General features: G+C 42.9%; 2 protein-coding genes across 2 annotated transcripts in view; one reads left to right on the top strand and one right to left on the bottom strand.

Moving 5' to 3' along the window:
- LOC135539549 (proto-oncogene tyrosine-protein kinase Src-like) overlaps positions 1 to 13,316 on the top strand; it is a 37,492-nt gene extending 24,176 nt beyond the window's left edge. The window contains exons 10-13 of the mRNA XM_064965482.1: positions 200 to 276; positions 500 to 653; positions 11,515 to 11,646; positions 12,035 to 13,316. Coding sequence (XP_064821554.1) covers positions 200 to 276; positions 500 to 653; positions 11,515 to 11,646; positions 12,035 to 12,243 — 572 coding nt within the window. The 3' untranslated portion in view covers positions 12,244 to 13,316. The remainder of the gene's footprint in view (positions 1 to 199; positions 277 to 499; positions 654 to 11,514; positions 11,647 to 12,034) is intronic.
- Positions 1 to 18,678, bottom strand: part of LOC135539553 (vesicle-associated membrane protein-associated protein B-like) — a 394,574-nt gene that overhangs the window by 204,020 nt on the left and 171,876 nt on the right. The gene's annotated exons all lie outside the window — the stretch shown is intronic.

The raw sequence follows: 18,678 nt of genomic DNA, 5'->3' as shown, positions 1-18,678 counted from the left end.
TAGGGAATAGGGTGCCACGTAATCATAATCATCACTTACTTAGTACATGAGACACACAAACACACACACTTCATCATCACTGACTACAGTGGACAATGGTTCAAGCTGGCATGTGCATGCTCACACACATCATGTTCTTGTGTTCCCTCCCTCCTGCCTTCTCTCTCTCATTAAGCTGATAACACTGTCGCTCCCACAGGTAGCCTGTTGGACTTCCTCAAAGGTGACACGGGCAAGCTGCTACGTCTACCCCAGCTAGTGGATATGGCATCTCAGGTGGGACATTCAGTGCAATGTTGATTATACCTTTCATGTAATTATATTATTTAAGTCAATTTAAGTTATTTTGCCATCTTCTTTTGTTCCCCTCCTTATCCCCCGATTGTCCCTCTTTCTGCCGTATCTATTCTTCCTCTCACTTTTTATCCTTTTCCCTCTATCCATTCTCATCCTCTAACTCTCTCTCTCATTTCATCTCATTTCTCCTCTACTCTTCCAGATTGCAGCAGGGATGGCATACGTAGAGAGGATGAACTACGTCCACAGAGACCTCAGGGCTGCCAACATCCTCGTAGGAGACAACCTGGTGTGTAAAGTGGCCGACTTCGGCCTGGCCCGCCTCATAGAGGACAACGAGTACACTGCCAGACAGGGTAAGGCTTCAGTCCAGGTCAAATCTGTAGTTGTGTGTTCTAAACCTGGTTTTGGAGGACCCGTGTTTAACCTGGTTTTCCTTCCAACTGGTCTCTATGTATAAAGTGGCCAATTTCCCCTCCTCTTAGAGGATAATGTTTACACTTCCAGACAGGGTAAGGCTCTGGTCCGGGTCCAATATCTCTAGGTACGTGAACTAAAATTGTGATGCCAGGACAACCTCTCCCTCAACGTCAGCAAAACAAAGGAGTTGATTGTTGACTTCAGGAAGCAAAGACATCGACATCAACAAGACTGGAGTAGAGACTACAGTTTTAAGTTCCTCTGCTTCCACATCACCAAGAACTTGACAAGGACCAACAACACCACCACTCTTATCAAGAGGGCACAACGGTGCTTCTACTTCCTAAGGCAGCTGGAAAAATGTCTTATGCCACCCCTGGGTACTCTCCTAATACTATCGCTGCACCATCAAGAGTGTCCTGACCGGTTGCATCACGGCCTGGTACGGAAATTGCTCCGCCCACGAATACAAGGTCCTCCAGCAGGTGGTGAAGACGGCCCAGTGTGCCGTGTTCCCACCCATCCAGGACATCTACTTGAAACAGTGCCTGAGGAAGTCCTGCAGCATCATCAAGGACTCCACACACCCCAGCCACGAGCTGTTCACTTCCTTACTTTTAGGCAGACGATATCGGAGAATGAGATCTTATACCAACAGTCTCAGAGAGTTTATCTACAAGCCGTCAGACTGCTTGTAGCGGATTTCGAATAGCCGTGGGAAAAGCAGTTGCAAGATTGAGACACACATCCACAATCCAATTAGAAAACCCTAGAATTCAAATGAAACCGAAGACTTCATGAATAAAACTTAAAACAATTTATTTGTAGAATCCATAATGATAAGTGCAAGGTAAACAAAGGTTCTAATATTCCAGGTAAACTAAAAAGATCAAGGTAAAACATATGTGGTTCAAATGTATGCCAACTTGGTATCCCAAACATTTTTCACCCCTGGTAGGCCTTACTTCTGAAATGACTGCAACACTTAACATTGAGCTGCAGTTATTTTAACGTGGGTGGCAAGGAATAAGTTAGTCCGAAATATTTCTAAAACTAAACGCATTGTATTTTGGGACAAATCATTCACTAAATCTTGTAATAAATAATGTGGAAATTGAGCAAGTTGAGGTGACTAAACTGCTTGGAGTTACCCTGGATTGTAAACTGTCATGGTCAAAACATATTGATACAACAGTAGCTAAGATAGGGAGAAGTATGTCCATTATAAGGCACTGCTCTGCCTTCTTGACAGCACTGTCAACAAGGCAGGTCCTACAGGCCCTAGTTTTGTCACACCTGGACTACTGTTCAGTCGTATGGTCAAGTGCCACAAAAAAGGACTTGGTTCAGAACAGGGCAGTACGGCTGGCCCTTGGATGTACTCAGAGAGCTAATATTAATAATATGCATGTGTGTTAGTAGCATTAGCCTGGTTTGAACCTGCTCTTTGAGTTGCCTGGATATTAGCACCATCTATGAGTGTTAGTGGCTGCTGCTGTGGCTGCTGTGCTTGTCGGCAGAGGTGGGACCAAGGAATTCAAGTCCCAAGTCAAGACAGGCAAATCCGAGTCAAGTCTCAAGTCAAGACCGCCAAGTATCAATTCAAGTCCTAAACTTTGAGTTTCGAGTCCTAAACAAGTCATAATGTGCTCTTCACCAAATGTAATACCATTTCATATTTAACAAGAGTAATAGTATATACAATTTATGCAAATCATGAAGGCTTTTTAAAAAATATATTTATTACTTTCCAAATAAACTTTATATTTCCATGGAAATACATGGGTAGCCATGAGAAAGACCCATCAAAATGACAACAAAAACAAAATATTGTAGTGCTCTCTATCTCTCTCTCTCCAGATATACTCTAGACACCTAAAACAATCCTGCCATACAATCATTTATTAAAAGGTACATCAAAACAACTGACACTGAACTTCAAGTAGGCCTACAATTTGAACGCTGGCCTGCATAAACAGTTTCATTTTTTCCCTCTTTATCTCAGGGCCCTATAATGCATTGCCTTTGCAGAATACCAAATTCGATGAAAGTCTGTCAGTCATTTCTGCACAATGAGGCCGCGGTATGATGCCACCATGGCTGAAGATATGCTCCACCGGAGCACTGGAGGCAGGCACTGCCAAGACCCTGATGGCCACTCGGGACAGTGAAGGAAGAGCCTTCCTGTTCATTGCCCAAAACAAGAGGGCATTCTGTCCTTCGCATATGTCAAGGTAGTGACTTAGCTGTAGTGCTGGAGAGGTCCCAACAGCTTTCTTCTGCCTCTTACAGTATGCTGCAAACAGCCCTTCTTCTTGTCCAAGACTATGGTCCTCTCACTCTTCCTCATCAGTCCCTGTAGCACCTTGCAGAATCAGTTCTGGCAAAACATGTAAAAGCATAGCAGAAACAAAAAGGCCGGTATTAGAGTATTGATGATGCAGTGGGTTAAACTGAAATATTATTATTGTTGCAGTCAATTGGATTAAATTATGAGAAAAAGTTACATTAAACTCAATATTTACCGTTAACTCTTTGTGCCACCTCCTCCTTGACCTCCTCCTTGACCAGCACATGGTGCTCCACCCACATCGGAGAAAAAGCCTGATCCAAGGCAGCTGCATTGAGGTAGACTGGATCTGAAAAGGGGGCAGTGATTCCGTCTTGTGTCCTGGCCATTTTCACATTGACGGAGATTCCAAGAAGTCTTTTGTTCAGGGATGCCTGGAGACTTCTGACCAGGCCGCTCAGGAAATGGACTTGAGGCATCCGCTGCTCCAGGTGGTGATTCAGGGACAGGACCAAGGGAACAACAGAACTGCTTGTGACTATCTTCTCCCACTGTGTCATACCTGTTGCTTCTCCAAATGGCTTCAGGATGTCCACCAACTCCTTCAACTTATTCCACTCCCGTACTGTGAACAACAACTCCTTGTGCCCAGCCTTTTTCACAGCAGCAGGGATGCCTCTTTCCCCAAATTAAGCCTCAAACACCTCTTTGAATGTTGTGCTTGTGTGTAGCAGTAAGCTGATTTTTGATAACTTTGAAAGAGAAGGAGTCATCACTTTTTGTTTCTTTCAAGCCATCTCCCACTACCAGCTGGAGAGTGTGGGCAAAACACCCCAAGCGCTGTTTTTTTTTGCAATAGCAGCATCCACTGTTTGCTGGTCTTCCAGGGTTAGGTCATTCCAGAGCTTTCGGTCATCAAGGTGATCTTCGTCATGTACTTCATGTACTTGTTAAATGGGGAAGCACACGGTGAATGCTTTTCTCATGTTGGCAGCATTGTCACTAATGATATACTCACCACATACAGTTGTACTCACCTGCTGTACTCACCACATACAGTATATGGCCTCAAATTGCTCACAGAAGCTTTCGGCCGTGTGTGGGCCTTTGAAGCGGACACAGGCCAAGAGATTGGACTTGTGCTGTATCCTCTCTCCATCTTTCTTCGTACAGTGCACAGGGACACCAAGGAACCCCCTCATCGTTCGGTCGGAACCAAATGTCCACTGTGACTGAAACATGGTCTGTGTTGCTCAACTGAGTTTTCAGTTTTGAACGTCTCTCTGTAGCGAGGTTCTCTACTTTTGATGTCAATGTTCTGTGATACACTGGGCTGTACTTACTGTCAACCTCTGACAGAAAGTGCCGAAAACTCTTGTTTTCCACAATAGACAGAGGAAAGTTGCAATCGATAACCAAGTCGGACAGTATTGCATTGTTGATAGCTTTCTGCTGTGGATGATTCATGCTGTACTGCCCTACATGGGTCTCCATGAACTGTGAGATTGGAGACGGTTGTGGTTCACTTATGACACTTCTGTTCATCTGATATTGTTCAAATCTGTAAGCATATTAAAAAAATAATTGAGTGGGGCAGTAGCACAATCTTGCCTGGTCTCAATCTTGGGTGCAATGATCACATTCCCACACTGGCTGACAGTGTGGAGGCTCATTGATTTAATGTTATGTTAGCCTACATGCTATACTAGCAAAGTTATATATATATATATATATATATATAGCTGTCTGCTATATTAGCCACGACTTACCGTTCTTTGTGCAGCTTCAAATGTTGAACAAAGTTGGAAGTTGTTGCACCTACATCTGTAATTTTCTTCCCACACGTTTTGCAAATTACAATATGTTTTTTGTTGACTTCAGTATAGTCTGTATATCAGACAATGATCATTTTGGGTATCATTTTTCCAGTTGCTCAATCTGAATTCACCCGCCGACTTTCCTCTGCACTGCCATGCGCAAATTCTTCTCTGCTGGCACAATTTGATTGGCTGCTGTCCAATTCAAACTTTAATCCGTTAAATGAAGAGTTTTTTTAATAGCATCATTTTTCATATATGGGTTTGGGGAGGGTATCAAGTCAGGTCGAGTCATAAGGCTCAAGGTCAAATCACGAGTCATTGGTGTTAAAGTCAAAGTTGAGTTGCAAGTCATCATATTTGTGACTTGAGTCTGACTCGAGTCCAAGTCATGTGACTCATGTCCAGACCTCAGCTTGTCGGTCTCCCTGTTTGGATCCTGTACCCACCTGGACTTACTTGCCGCACACAAACACAAATACATTCAAGTTACACACACACACTTCACAATTGCTGCTACCAGACTCAGTAGGAGTAGGTAAACCCTGTGATGTTGAATGCCTCAGAGCTATTTTGGTCAAGTTCAATCCAGTTTTCTCCATACAGTTGTCAGAATGCCTCATAGGCTTTGTGGTAAGCTTCAGTTCAGTCTCTTTTATGGTCACCCACTTAACTCTTTCTTGTTTGTGCCACAGAGGATTTTTCACATTCTTTTAAAATGTACATTTTGGCAGCGGATGCATCAAATCAAAGGTTATTTGTCACGTGCGCCGAATACAACAGGTGTAGACCTTACAGTAAAATGCCTACTTACAGGCTCTAACCAATAGTGCGAAAAAGGTATTAGGTGAACAATGGGTAAATAAAGAAATAAAACAACAGTAAAAAGACATGCTATATACAGTAGCGAGGCTACATACAGACACTGGTTAGTCAGGTTGATTTGAGGTAGTATGTAGATATGGTTAAAGTGACTATGCATATATGATGAATAGAGAGTAGCAGTAGTGTAAAAGAGGGGTTGGTGGGTGTTGGGACACAATGCAGATAGCCCGGTTAGCCAATGTGCGGGAGCACTGGTTGGTCAGCCCAATTGAGGTAGTATGTACATGAATGTATAGTTAAAGTGAGTATGCATATATAATAAACAGAGAGTAGCAGCAGCAGCGTAAAAAAGAGGGGTTGGATTGGGCACACAACGCAAATAGTCTGGGTAGCCATTTGATTACCTGTTCAGGAGACTTATGGCTTGGGGGTAAAAACTGTTGAGAAGCCTTTTTGTCCTAGACTATTTGCGGTACCACTTGCCATGCGGTAGTAGAGAGAACGGTCTATGACTGGGGTGGCTGGGGTCTTTGACAATTTTTAGGGCCTTCCTCTGACACTGCCTGATGTAGAGGTCCTGGATGGCAGGCAGCTTAGCCCCAGTGATGTACTGTACCCTCTGTACGCACTACCCTCAGAGGCCGAGCATTTGCCGTACCAGGCAGTGATGCAACCAGTCAGGATGCTCTCGATGTTGCAGCTGTAGAACGTTTTGAGGATCTGTTTGGACCATTCTAGTTTGTTGTTGATGTGACACCAAGGGCCTCTCAACCTGCTCCACTACAGCCCCGTCGATGAGAATGGGGGCGTGTTCGGTCCTCCTTTTCCTGTAGACCACAATCATCTCCTGAGCCACAATCAAACAATCTCCACAATCCACAATCAAGCTGAGCTGCAGCCAGCTCAGCTTCTTCCATTTCCACCAATTCCTTTTTTGCCTTGTTGTGTTTCTTCCATATAAAGGGCATGTTTTTTTTAACTGCAGCTTTAGCTTTCAATCATCCAGGTAAATGGAAAAAGATCAAGATAAAACATTTTTTTTATGCCAACCCGGTTTCCCAAACGTCTCTTATACCAGTATGTGGCCATCTGGGCGGGCCCACCTGTAGCACCAACTAATTGAGGCTAGAGGGCGTAGTTGACCTATTTCTAATTCAAATCATAGGACCATAATAAGAGACCACATAACCAAATAATGCATACACCATACCTCTATATAGAAATGAAATATGATATTATAAATGAGCGATATCATCAAAAAAATGTAATGAAAACTGCCAAAAATGAACTGGCTCCAACGCTACTGAACACTTGAACTGGAATGACCACCTGGACTTACTTGCCACACACATATAACATGCACACACAAACACAAATACATTCAAGTTACACACATATCACAATTACTGCTACCAGACTCTTATTTAGTATTACTCATACTGCTCAATTTAAAACACCCGCCAATCCCCCCTTTCTCTGATACAGTGCCTTGCGAAAGTATTCGGGCCCCTTGAACTTTGCGACCTTTTGCCACATTTCAGGCTTCAAACATAAAGATATAAAACTGTATTTTTTTGTGAAGAATCAACAACAAGTGGGACTCAATCATGAAGTGGAACGACATTTATTGGATATTTCAAACTTTTTTAACAAATCAAAAACTGAAAAATTGGGCGTGCAGAATTATTCAGCCCCTTTACTTTCAGTGCAGCAAACTCTCTCCAGAAGTTCAGTGAGGATCTCTGAATGATCCAATGTTGACCTAAATGACTAATGATGATAAATACAATCCACCTGTGTGTAATCAAGTCTCCGTATAAATGCACCTGCACTGTGATAGTCTCAAAGGTCCGTTAAAAGGGCAGAGAGCATCATGAAGAACAAGGAACACACCAGGCAGGTCCGAGATACTGTTGTGAAGAAGTTTAAAGCCGGATTTGAATACAAAAAGATTTCCCAAGCTTTAAGCATCCCAAGGAGCACTGTGCAAGCGATAATATTGAAATGAAAGGAGTATCAGACCACTGCAAATCTACCAAGACCTGGCCGTCCCTCTAAACTTTCAGCTCATACAAGGAGAAGACTGATCAGAGATGCAGCAAAGAGGCCCATGATCACTCTGGATGAACTGCAGAGATCTACAGCTGAGGTGGGAGACTCTGTCCATAGGACAACAATCAGTCGTATATTGCACAAATCTGGCCTTTATGGAAGAGTGGCAAGAACAAAGCCATTTCTTAAAGATATCCATAAAAAGTGTAGTTTAAAGTTTGCCACAAGCCACCTGGGAGACACACCAAACATGTGGAAGAAGGTGCTCTGGTCAGATGAAACCAAAATTGAACTTTTTGGCAACAATGCAAAATGTTATGTTTGGCGTAAAAGCAACACAGCTCATCACCCTGAACACACCATCTCCACTGTCAAACATTGTGGTGGCAGCATCATGGTTTGGGCCTGCTTTTCTTCAGCAGGGACAGGGAAGATGGTTAAAATTGATGAGAAGATGGATGGAGCCAAATACAGGACCATTCTGGAAGAAAACCTGATGGAGTCTGCAAAAGACCTGAGACTGAGACGGAGATTTGTCTTCCAACAAGACAATGATCCAAAACATAAAGCAAAATCTACAATGGAATGGTTCAAAAATAAACATATCCAGGTGTTAGAATGGCCAAGTCAAAGTCCAGACCTGAATCCAATCGAGAATCTGTGGAAAGAACTGAAAACTGCTGTTCACAAATGCTCTCCATCCAACCTCACTGAGCTCGAGCTGTTTTGCAAGGAGGAATGGGAAAAATTTCAGTCTCTCGATGTGCAAAACTGATAGAGACATACCCCAAGTGACTTACAGCTGTAATCGCAGCAAAAGGTGGCGCTACAAAGTATTAACTTAAGGGGGCTGAATAATTTTGCACGCCCAATTTTTCAGTTTTTGATTTGTTAAAAAAGTTTGAAATATCAAATAAATGTCGTTCCACTTCATGATTGTGTCCCACTTGTTGTTGATTCTTCACAAAAAAATACAGTTTTATATCTTTATGTTTGAAGCCTGAAATGTGGCAAAAGGTCGCAAAGTTCAAGGGGGCCGAATACTTTCGCAAGGCACTGTAAATGTGTAAATATTGTGCTATAAATTGTGCCTCCCTGTATTATACTAACATGTTTATTCTATTCTACTGAGCCATTTACTTGGTTCGTATTCTGATCTTTTATTATTGTTGCATTGTCGAGAAAGAACTTGAAACAATGAAATTCTGCATGTTGTCTTGCCTGACTCACGCCTCTCCCTTGAGATGAATGATCTAGCCTAGGTTACCCCTGCTTCAGGCCTAATACCTACGGCTGTTGCCCTTCCAGCCCAGTTCCGATCCCAGCATCCCGCTGATACCAGTCACAGCTGGAGTTTTATTAAAAACCACTCAGTGGGGCGTCCAGCTCTGAGGTAGGGCGACCCGTAGTTTGTCAGGCTCTCCTAAGGCTATACGACCAGGGGAAATGGAGTGGTGAGTATGCTTTCTCCTCTCAACAACTTATCATTTTAATAAATACCTTAGTTTTACACCCACGGGTGCGCGTCACAAACCCTTCACCTGTGGACCTGGAGTTATACACTGTAATGGGACCTAGTGTCCCACGAGACGAACAACGATAGTCATCGTGACATGCCTTAGACTAACGTCCTAAGATATTTCTCATACACACCCCAAGCATGGACCCACACCGGTAACAAAGGGAGGAAACTCTCCGGTCTATTTCGGTCAGTGGCCTCAAGAGGAAACGCACCGCGTGTGTTTATTCAAGCGAAGCCCTTTACAGAGAGTCTACTTATCCTATGGATATCCTAGCTCCCAACCTTGAGGAAACCCAATCCTGATCCTCCTAAAGGAAAATACAAATGATATGGTCCTTTCCCTGTGGGTTAAAAGCAGAGGCTCCCATCCAAACAGCTACAAACAGCAATTAAAGCTCAAAATAAAAAATGTCCCAAAAAGAGAGAGGTGTTCTAGAAAAAGGCTCTGCAGGAAAAGCAAAAATGCTGCCTCTATCTTCGGTGACAATGGTGATGGTTTGGATAAACTGGGGGCTGCTTCCTTCTTCCTCTGCTGGCTGCGATGTCTCTCAGCTCTCTCCCTCCTGTTCCTCTTCCTGTCCTGTTGACTCTCCATCTTCTTGGACTCCTGCTCTCTCCATCCCAGAGCCTGTTGTAGCTCTGCGGGCGTGAGAGTTACATCCATCCCATGATTCACGACAATGTTCCTTTTTAACCTGTCTCTCCACTCAGGGGATTTTCCCAGTGCTTGGAAGGCAGCCACTGTGCATCCTTTATTTAAAGGGGGAGATCAAGCTGATCAAGGCCAATTTCTATCTTGCCCTGTTTATCAAATTTTGAAAAACTTGTCAATAATCAACTGACTGGCTTTCTTGATGTCTATAGTATTCTCTCTGGTATGCAATCTGCTTTCCACTCAGGTAATGGATTTGTCACTGCAACCTTAAAGGTCCTACATTATTTCACCACTGCACTTGACTCTAAGCAATGTTGTGCTGCTGTTTTTATTGACTCTGACAAATCTTTTGATTACGGTAGACCATTCCATTCTTGTAGGTCGGCTAAGGAGTATTGGTGTCTCTGAGGGGACTTTGGCCTGGTTTGCTAACTACCTATCTCAGAGTCCAATGTGTAAAGTCAGAACATCTGCTGTCTCAGCCACTACCTGTCAGCAAGAGAGTACCCTAAGACTCGATTCTAAGCCCCAAGCTCTTCGCAATTTACATCAACAACATAACTCAGGCAGTAAGAAGCGCTCTCATCCATTTATATGCAGATGATACAGTCTTATACTCCGCTGGCCCCACCCCGGATTTTGTGTTAAACGCTCTACAAAAAAGCTTTGTTAGTGTCCAGCAAGCTTTCTCTGCCCTTAACCTTGTTCTGAACACCTCCAAAACACAAGCTGCAGGCTAAGGTTAAATCTCGGCTTTGTTTCCTTTATCTATTGTAATCGCTTGTCTTTCACCCTGGCTGCCAAACTAACCCTGATCCCAGGCTGTATCACAACCGGCCGTGATCGGGAGTCCCATAGGGCGGTGCACAATTAGCCCAGTGTCGTCCTTGTTAGGGTTTGGCCGGTGTAGGCTGTCATTGTAAAACACTCATCCCTGGGTTGCTCCTCTTTTCAGTTTGCCGCAGCTAGTGACTGGAATGAGCTGCAAAAAACACTCAAACTGCACAGTTTTTATCTCCATCTAACTGACACTTGTGGCTGCTTCGAGTGATCTATTGTCGTCTACATTTTTGCACTTCATGCTATTGTCCGTGCCTAGCAGCGTTTGTACCATGTTTGTGCTGCTGTCATGTTGTGCTGCTGTCATGTTGCGGCCATGTTGTCTTAGGTCTCACTTTATGTAGTGTTGTGGTGTCTCTCTTGTCCTAAAGTTTGTTTTGTTATTTTTAATACCAGCCCCTGTCCCCACAGGAGGCCTTTTCCTCTTGGTAGGCCATCATTGGAAATAAGAACGTGTTATTAATTGACTTGCCTAAAACATTAAAATACTAAACCTGGTTTTGGAGGGCCCTGTTTAACCTGGTTTTCATTCCAACTGGTCTCTTGATGACTCACTCTGTGACTTCAGTGGTTGTAATGAAGGGGCTAAATAACATGCAGTGAAAGGAAAAATGTAACGACAAAAGTAAGCCACGTCTTCCATTTTCAGCAGACTGTAGAGGCTTAAACCTTGTTTTAGGAAAAATACCTTTTTATTGATTTCTTTGAGTTAAAAGCACAGATATTTTGGCTACCGTAGTCAAAGGTACATTGATAAAAGACCATGAGTCATCAATTCAAATGTTTGTTTCCCCAGGAGCCAAGTTCCCCATTAAGTGGACGGCGCCAGAGGCTGCCCTTTACGGCCGCTTCACCATCAAGTCAGATGTCTGGTCATTTGGGGTCCTGCTCACTGAACTCGCCACCAAAGGCAGAGTACCATATCCAGGTACCATTTACTTTCCTTTATGAAACAATTCTAAAGGTAGTCCCACACTCTATAGGTATAAAACACCAATATTTCGACACACAATGCCTTCTTCAGGGTTCCATAGACATTGACTAAACAATAGCCCGAGATTAGCCTTTACATACAATTGCACTGAGAAGTGAACAGAAAGGGCAGGGTTTGTATGTTCCGTGTGGTTATTATAGTATTCACAAAGGAAAGGTTTGCATTAAAATATATTGTTTTTAGCTATAATTAGATATTTTTTGGGGCTCGTGGCAGATTCAGAATATGCCCTAGAAAAGTTGTACAAATGGCTCTTTAAAACAATTCAGAGAATCTTGATAGACAAATGCGGTCTCCCCTCCCCCCCACCCCGTCCCTTCAGGTATGGTGAACAGGGAGGTGCTGGAGCAGGTGGAGCGCGGATACCGGATGCCATGTCCCGGCGAGTGCCCGAACTCAATGCACGAGCTCATGCTCATCTGCTGGAGGAAGGATGCCGAGGAGAGGCCCACCTTCGAGTACCTCCAGGGCTTCCTGGAAGATTACTTTACCTCCACCGAGCCCCAGTACCAGCCTGGGGAGAACCTATAGGTCTCAGGGACATCGGTCCCACCACGGGACCACATGGGTGGACTTGCCCACCCCTGCTCACTTTAAACACTGATCAAGGGACGGTTTTGCATTATTTCCTCCCTGTAATGGACAATGGTTAAGGATGGTTTACGATTGGGGAGAGAGGATGAGCTGATCCTAGATCTTTGGTTATGGCTTCTAACCTGGAGCTTTTGGGGGAAGTGGGAAGCATTGGTAATAACTGATCCCAAGACAGTAGCATTTTCTCCACTAATAGTTAAGGTTAGGATTGGGGGAGAGGAAGCTCGTCCTAAATCTGTAGCTAGGGGAAACTTCACCCTGGAGAACCCTAAGGGAGGACGGAGGATAATGAGATGGGGCATGACCATTGTTTTGACCCTCCCTCTCTGTCCTAGTACCCTTCTTCTCAAAGGCTCTGTCCGGATTCCTTCACACTTCTCCCAAAGTGTGCACTACCTGTCAAGCATTGGCTAGACGAGAGGAAGTCTCCCCCATTGTTGAAATCTGTTTGGAGAATCTAGATGCAGCCATAGCGCCACAGCATCTGTCCTCTCCAGCTCCTCTTTTTTGCAGAGCACTGCCAACGTGGCATAGGTGCCATCTGTCTATTGTCCCTCTCTCCTGTGTAAGCCAAATGGTACCCTATTCTTTATACAGTGCACTACTCTTGACCAGAGCCCTATAGACCCTTGTCAAAAGTAGTACACTAGGGCTCTGGTACACTAGTAGGTAATACGGTGCCATTTAGGACTCAGCCTCTCTCTTCCTATTTCCTCCTCTCTATATCTCTCCAGTATTCTCAAGTGCTGCTTACTCCAGGTCATCAGGTGTCTCCAAAACAAATGTCACACTTTTTTTAAAGGTTTTTCTTTGTTTGTCTTCTTTTTTGTTGTTTTTTACGGATTCTACTTTCTTCCTGTGTCCATGGCAATAAAACTGTAAGTTGTAAAGCTCCCAGACAACTTCACGTGAAACCATTTGGAAGACAGCTTTATATTATACCCATAGAAGTGACGTCAAGGATACTCAACGTTAATACAGACTCACACTAGTAAAAAATGTCCACATTGTCCCTGCCTGTTTCAGTCCGTTTTATTCTGTTTGGTACCTATTGAACACAGCCTGTGTTTTGGTGCAATCACCCTGAGATTATTGAGGCTCGGTCGTACAATCATTTGAAACCTGTTGATAAGGATCCAAAACTTAAATTCTTAAATGCATTCCTATTTAGGGGTTTTATGGGAATGAACAATACATTTATGATAAAAACATGAAAATTTATTAAAGCTTTGAGCCAATCGGATATGAAGGATAGCATTCATGCACAATTAGTTAAATCTTTGTGAACCAAATCTGGCGCTACAATCTATTCATGTCTTAATCCCTTACAAATCTTAACATTACAATAATCCTTTATAGGCAATCCTTCAATTACTACAATCTTTCATAGTCAGAAAGACGGGTGGAGAATTTAAACACTTTTCACACTATTGTGCTGACCCAAACTGTACTGCTTCTAACTGTACTGTGCTGGCTTTGGATATTTTATTTTGACATTGTCCTTTCCAGCACGCTTCAAGCCACTATGGTGGATGTGGAACCAGTCCAGCGCAGTACTGCTCAGGTGATGGTCATAGGTTAGGTTTAAAGGTAGACTCAGTAGTGGGTCAATTTAAGGGTTGGGGAGTAACTGATTACGTGTTATCAGTTACGTGTAATCTGATTACAAAAAAAGGAACTAATCAGTTACATTACCAGCAACATTTTTGTAATCAGATTAGATACTTTTGAAAAACTAGATGATTACTTCTTGGAATACTTTTCAATTCAGAAAGGATGTTTTGTGAAAAAATACATGTTGACATTCAGTTCAGCATTGAAAAAAGGCGCAGGTTTAAGTTTGTTCCATCTGCCTGAGTCTGACCATAAGCCAGAGACCACTATGATGACACACCAAACGCATCTGGTGGATTCCTTTCCGTTTTCTTCTAATGGCTCTTAAAGTAATCAGATTACATTACTGAGTTTGGGGTAATCCAAAAGTTACGTTACTGATTTTATAATTTTGGACAGGTAACTAACCTCAGCAAAATAATAAGTGTTCCTTTTTCAGGACCCTGTATTTCAAAGATAAAAAATCCAAATAACTTCACAAATCTTCATTGCATAGGGTTTAAACATTGTTTCCCATGCTTGTTTAATGAACCATAAACAATTAATGAACATGCACCTGTGGAACGGTCGTTAAGACACTAACAACTTACAGATGGTAGGCGATTAAGGTCACAGTTATGAAAACTTTGGACACTAAAGAGGCCTTTCTACTGACTGAAAAACACAAACAAAGATAACCAGGGTCCCTGCTCATCTGTGTAAATGTGCCTTATGCATGCTGCAAGGAGGCATGAGGACTGCAGATGTGGCCAGGGCAATAAATTGCAATGTCCGTACTGTGAGATGCCTAAGACAGCGCTACAGGGAGACAGGACGGGCAGCTGATGGTCCTCGCAGTGGCAGACCACGTGTAACAGCACCTGCACAGGATCGGTACATCCGAACATCACACCTGCGGGACAGGTAGAGAATGGCAACAACCACTGCCCGACTTACACCAGGGAACAATCCCTCCATCAGTGCTCAGACTTTCCGCAATAGACTGAGAGAGGCTGGACTGAGGGCTTGTAGGCCTGTTGTAAGGCAGGTCCTCACCAGACATCACCGGCAACAATGTCGCCTATGGGCACAAACCCACCGTTGCTGCACCAGACAGGACTGGCAAAAAGTGCTCTTCGCTGACGAGTTGCGTTTTTGTCTCACCAGGGGTGTGGGTCGGATTCGCATTTATTGTCGAAGGAATGAGTGTTACAGCGAGGCCTGTACTCTGGAGTGGGATCGATTTGAAGGTGGAGGGTCCGTCATGGTCTGGGGTGGAGTGTCACAGCATCATCGGACTGAGTTTGTTGTCATTGCAGGAAATCTCAACGCTGGGCATTACAGGGAAGACATCCTCCTTCCTCATGTGGTACCCTTCCTGCAGGCTTATCCTGACATCACCCTCCAGCATGACAATGCCACCACACACAGAACAAGCAGTATCACTGATTTCCTGGAAGACAGTGTTCTGCCATGGCCAGCGAAGAGCTCGGATCTCAATTCCATTGAGCACGTCTGGGACCTGTTGGATCGGAGGGTGAGGGCTAGGACCATTCCCCCCAGAAATGTTCAGGAACTTGCAGGTGCCTTGGTGGAAGAGTGGGGTAACATCTCACAACAAGAACTGGCAAATCTGGTGCAGTCCATGAGTAGGAGATGCACTGCAGTACTTAATGCAGCTGGTGGCCACACCAGATACTGACTGTTACTTTTGATTTTGACCCCCCCTTGTTCAGGGGCACATTATTCTATTTCTGTTAGTCACATGTCTGTGGAACTTGTTCAGTCTGTTCTTGAATCTTGTTATGTTCATAAATATTTAGACGTTACGTTTGCAGAAAATAAACACAGTTGACAGTGAGAGGATGTTTCTTTTTTTGCTGAGTTTAGTAACTGTAAGGATTACATTTAGAAAACAACCTACCCAATCCTGGCCAATTTCTGCAAAAACATGGAGCATTGAAGCTGAAGCTTGAGCCTAAACTTCTCAGCTGTTTGGGTCCAGTAGCTACCATGTAGCAGTGTGAAGTGCACCTGTGCACATGCGCACATACTCTGTGTGACTGTTTTTAAGCAATGTCTTGCAACTTGTTCATCTCAAAGGGTACGTTCGAGCAGATAATTTTTGTCAAGTCGGTGACTATCATTGGTCACCGCCTTTCAAAGTGTGTTAAATTCTGGGCATACGAATGTCTAGGCATACATGTCGACTTCATGAATTTTAACAAAAATCATGTGACCCCACATGGGGTTATTGACTCGTGGATACCATGTTTATGTCTCTGCAGTCAGAGACATAAAAATGGAAGTAGATAATTGGCCTCAAATCCTGAAATATCCCTTTAAAAATGTCCCCAGGGCCAGTGGAAGCAAAATAGCCCCGTAATATCAAAGATCCTCCACCATGTTTTACAGTAGGTATGGGGTTCTTTTCTGCTCCTGCATTCTAATTTTGACGCCAAACCCACCACTGTTGTGTGTATGGCCAAAGAGCTTTATTGTCATGTCAATTGAAGAGGGCAGTCCATTGGCAAGGATATAAAGGAATTATATAAAATAATATCACTTCAACTTTTTGAGGGGGGCATACATTCTAATTTTTGCTCATCTTTATCATAGGTGCCAATAATTTCAGAACCACTGTATGTGATATCTGAGGCTCTCACTAATTGATTGTACAATATAATGCACATAATATTATGATAATTGTACAGTTTTTCAGTGTGTGATATGGGGGTTAGATACATGTTTGTTTCAACATAAAGAAAACCTTTTATAATCAATGGCAACACTGCCATTTTGATTTGAGCCTTGCTTTTGGAATACCACATTAGTGTCTGATTTTCGGCTGTCGCAGATGCATCTCTCCCGACTACACTCGTTAACTTCCGTCTACAATAGGTTGCCTTTGACTTACCACTCAAACGCACCCAATATCTGCAGTGCTGCTCATGGCAATGTCATCTCGCTGAGTCTTAACTTTTAAATTATAATTTAAATCTCAATGTGACCTGCCATATTCAGAAGCTTGAAAACACCATCAGAAAAAAAAGCTTGAAAACCCCATGAACTTTTTGCCCCCCAAAAAACTAAAATTGAACAACAATCATTATGGATTTTATTTGAGTTTGTTTTGGAGTCAAATATAATAGTTTCAGTATAGTTTGTTTTTCAAACAAGTTTGTAATTATTTTATTTCAGTTTACTAAATTGTTTTAGTGTGTTTTAGTTTACTATAATAACCTTGCTCTGTATTTTGTGCCAGTTTGTGTCATTTCCTACTTTCCTTTGCTTGAATCCAATCCCCTGTGTTTTCATGAAACATCTGGTTTGCAGTGAGTAGCTTTTGGTGTTTTCGAACATGTACATGATTTAACTGGAATGTTGTGCGACTTGGGCGACACAAAAAATACATTCTTGGGAGACACGGTTGAAAAGTGTTATTTAGGCAGCTCGGTTGAGAATGGTCTATAACTTGAAAGATTAAAGAAGCAATACAACTGGCCTTCTTTAGGCTAGTTGAGTATCTGGAGCATCAGCATTTGTGGGTTTGATTACAGGCTCAAAATGGCCAGAAACAAATAACTTTCTTCTGAAACTCATCAGTTTATTCTTGTTCTGAGAAATGAAGTTTATTCCATGCAAGAAATTGACAAGAAACTGAAGATCTGGTACAACGCTGTGTACTACTCCCTTCACAGAACAGTGCAAACTGGCTCTAACCAGAATAGAAAGGGTGGGAGGCCTCGGTGCACAACTGAGCAACAGAACAATTACATTAGAGTGTCTAGTTTGAGAAACAGACGCCTCAAGTCCTCAACTGGCAGCTTCATCAAATAGTACCCGCAAAACACCAGTCTCAACGTCAACAGTGAAGAGGCGACTCCGGGATGCTTGCCTTCTAGGAAAGTTGCAAAGAAAAAGCCATATCTCAGACTGGCCAATAAAAAGAAAATATTCAAATGGGCAAAAGAACACACACCGAACAGAGGAATATTGGAAAAAAGTATTATGGTCAGATGAATCTAAGTTTCAGATCACAAAAAAATAACATTTGTGAGACAGAAAAAATGAAAAGATGCTGGAGGAGTGTTTGACGCCATCTGTCAAGCATGGGGGAGGCAATGTGATGGTCTGGGGGTGCTTTGGTGGTGGTAAAGTGGGAGATTTGTACAGGGTAAAAGGGATCTTGAAGAAGGAAGGCTATCACTCCATTTTGCAATGCCATGTATGGACGGCACTTAAATGGAGGCAATTTCCTCCTACAACAGGACAACGACCCAAAGCACAGCTCCAAGCTATACAATAACTATTTAGGGAAGAAGCAGTCAGCTGGTATTCTGTCTTTGCTGGCGACTCCATTATAGTCACTGAATCTCAACCCTATTGAGCTGTTGTTGGAACAGCTTGCCGATCCAACTTGTGGGAGGTGCTTCAGGAAGCATGGGGTAAAATCTCTTCAGATTTCCTCAACAAATTGACAACTACAATGCCAAAGGTCTGCAAGGCTGTAATTACTGCAAATGGAGGATTCTTTGAAAGCAAAGTTTGAAGGACACAGTTATTTCAATTAAAAATGATTATTTATAACCTTGTCAACGTCTTGACTATATTTCCTATTCATTTTGCAACTCATTTCATGTATGTTTTCATGGAAAACAATAACATTTCTAAGTGACCCTAAACTTTTGAACGGTAGTGTAGGTATCAAAAAATTGGCAGTGATGTAGGTGTTAATATCTCTAACTTGAATGAATGACTCTGACTATCATGTTTTTT

Source organism: Oncorhynchus masou, chromosome 5 (assembly GCF_036934945.1).
Source record: "Oncorhynchus masou masou isolate Uvic2021 chromosome 5, UVic_Omas_1.1, whole genome shotgun sequence".
NCBI lineage: Eukaryota > Metazoa > Chordata > Actinopteri > Salmoniformes > Salmonidae > Oncorhynchus > Oncorhynchus masou.
This window is presented reverse-complemented; position numbering and strand designations above follow the sequence as displayed.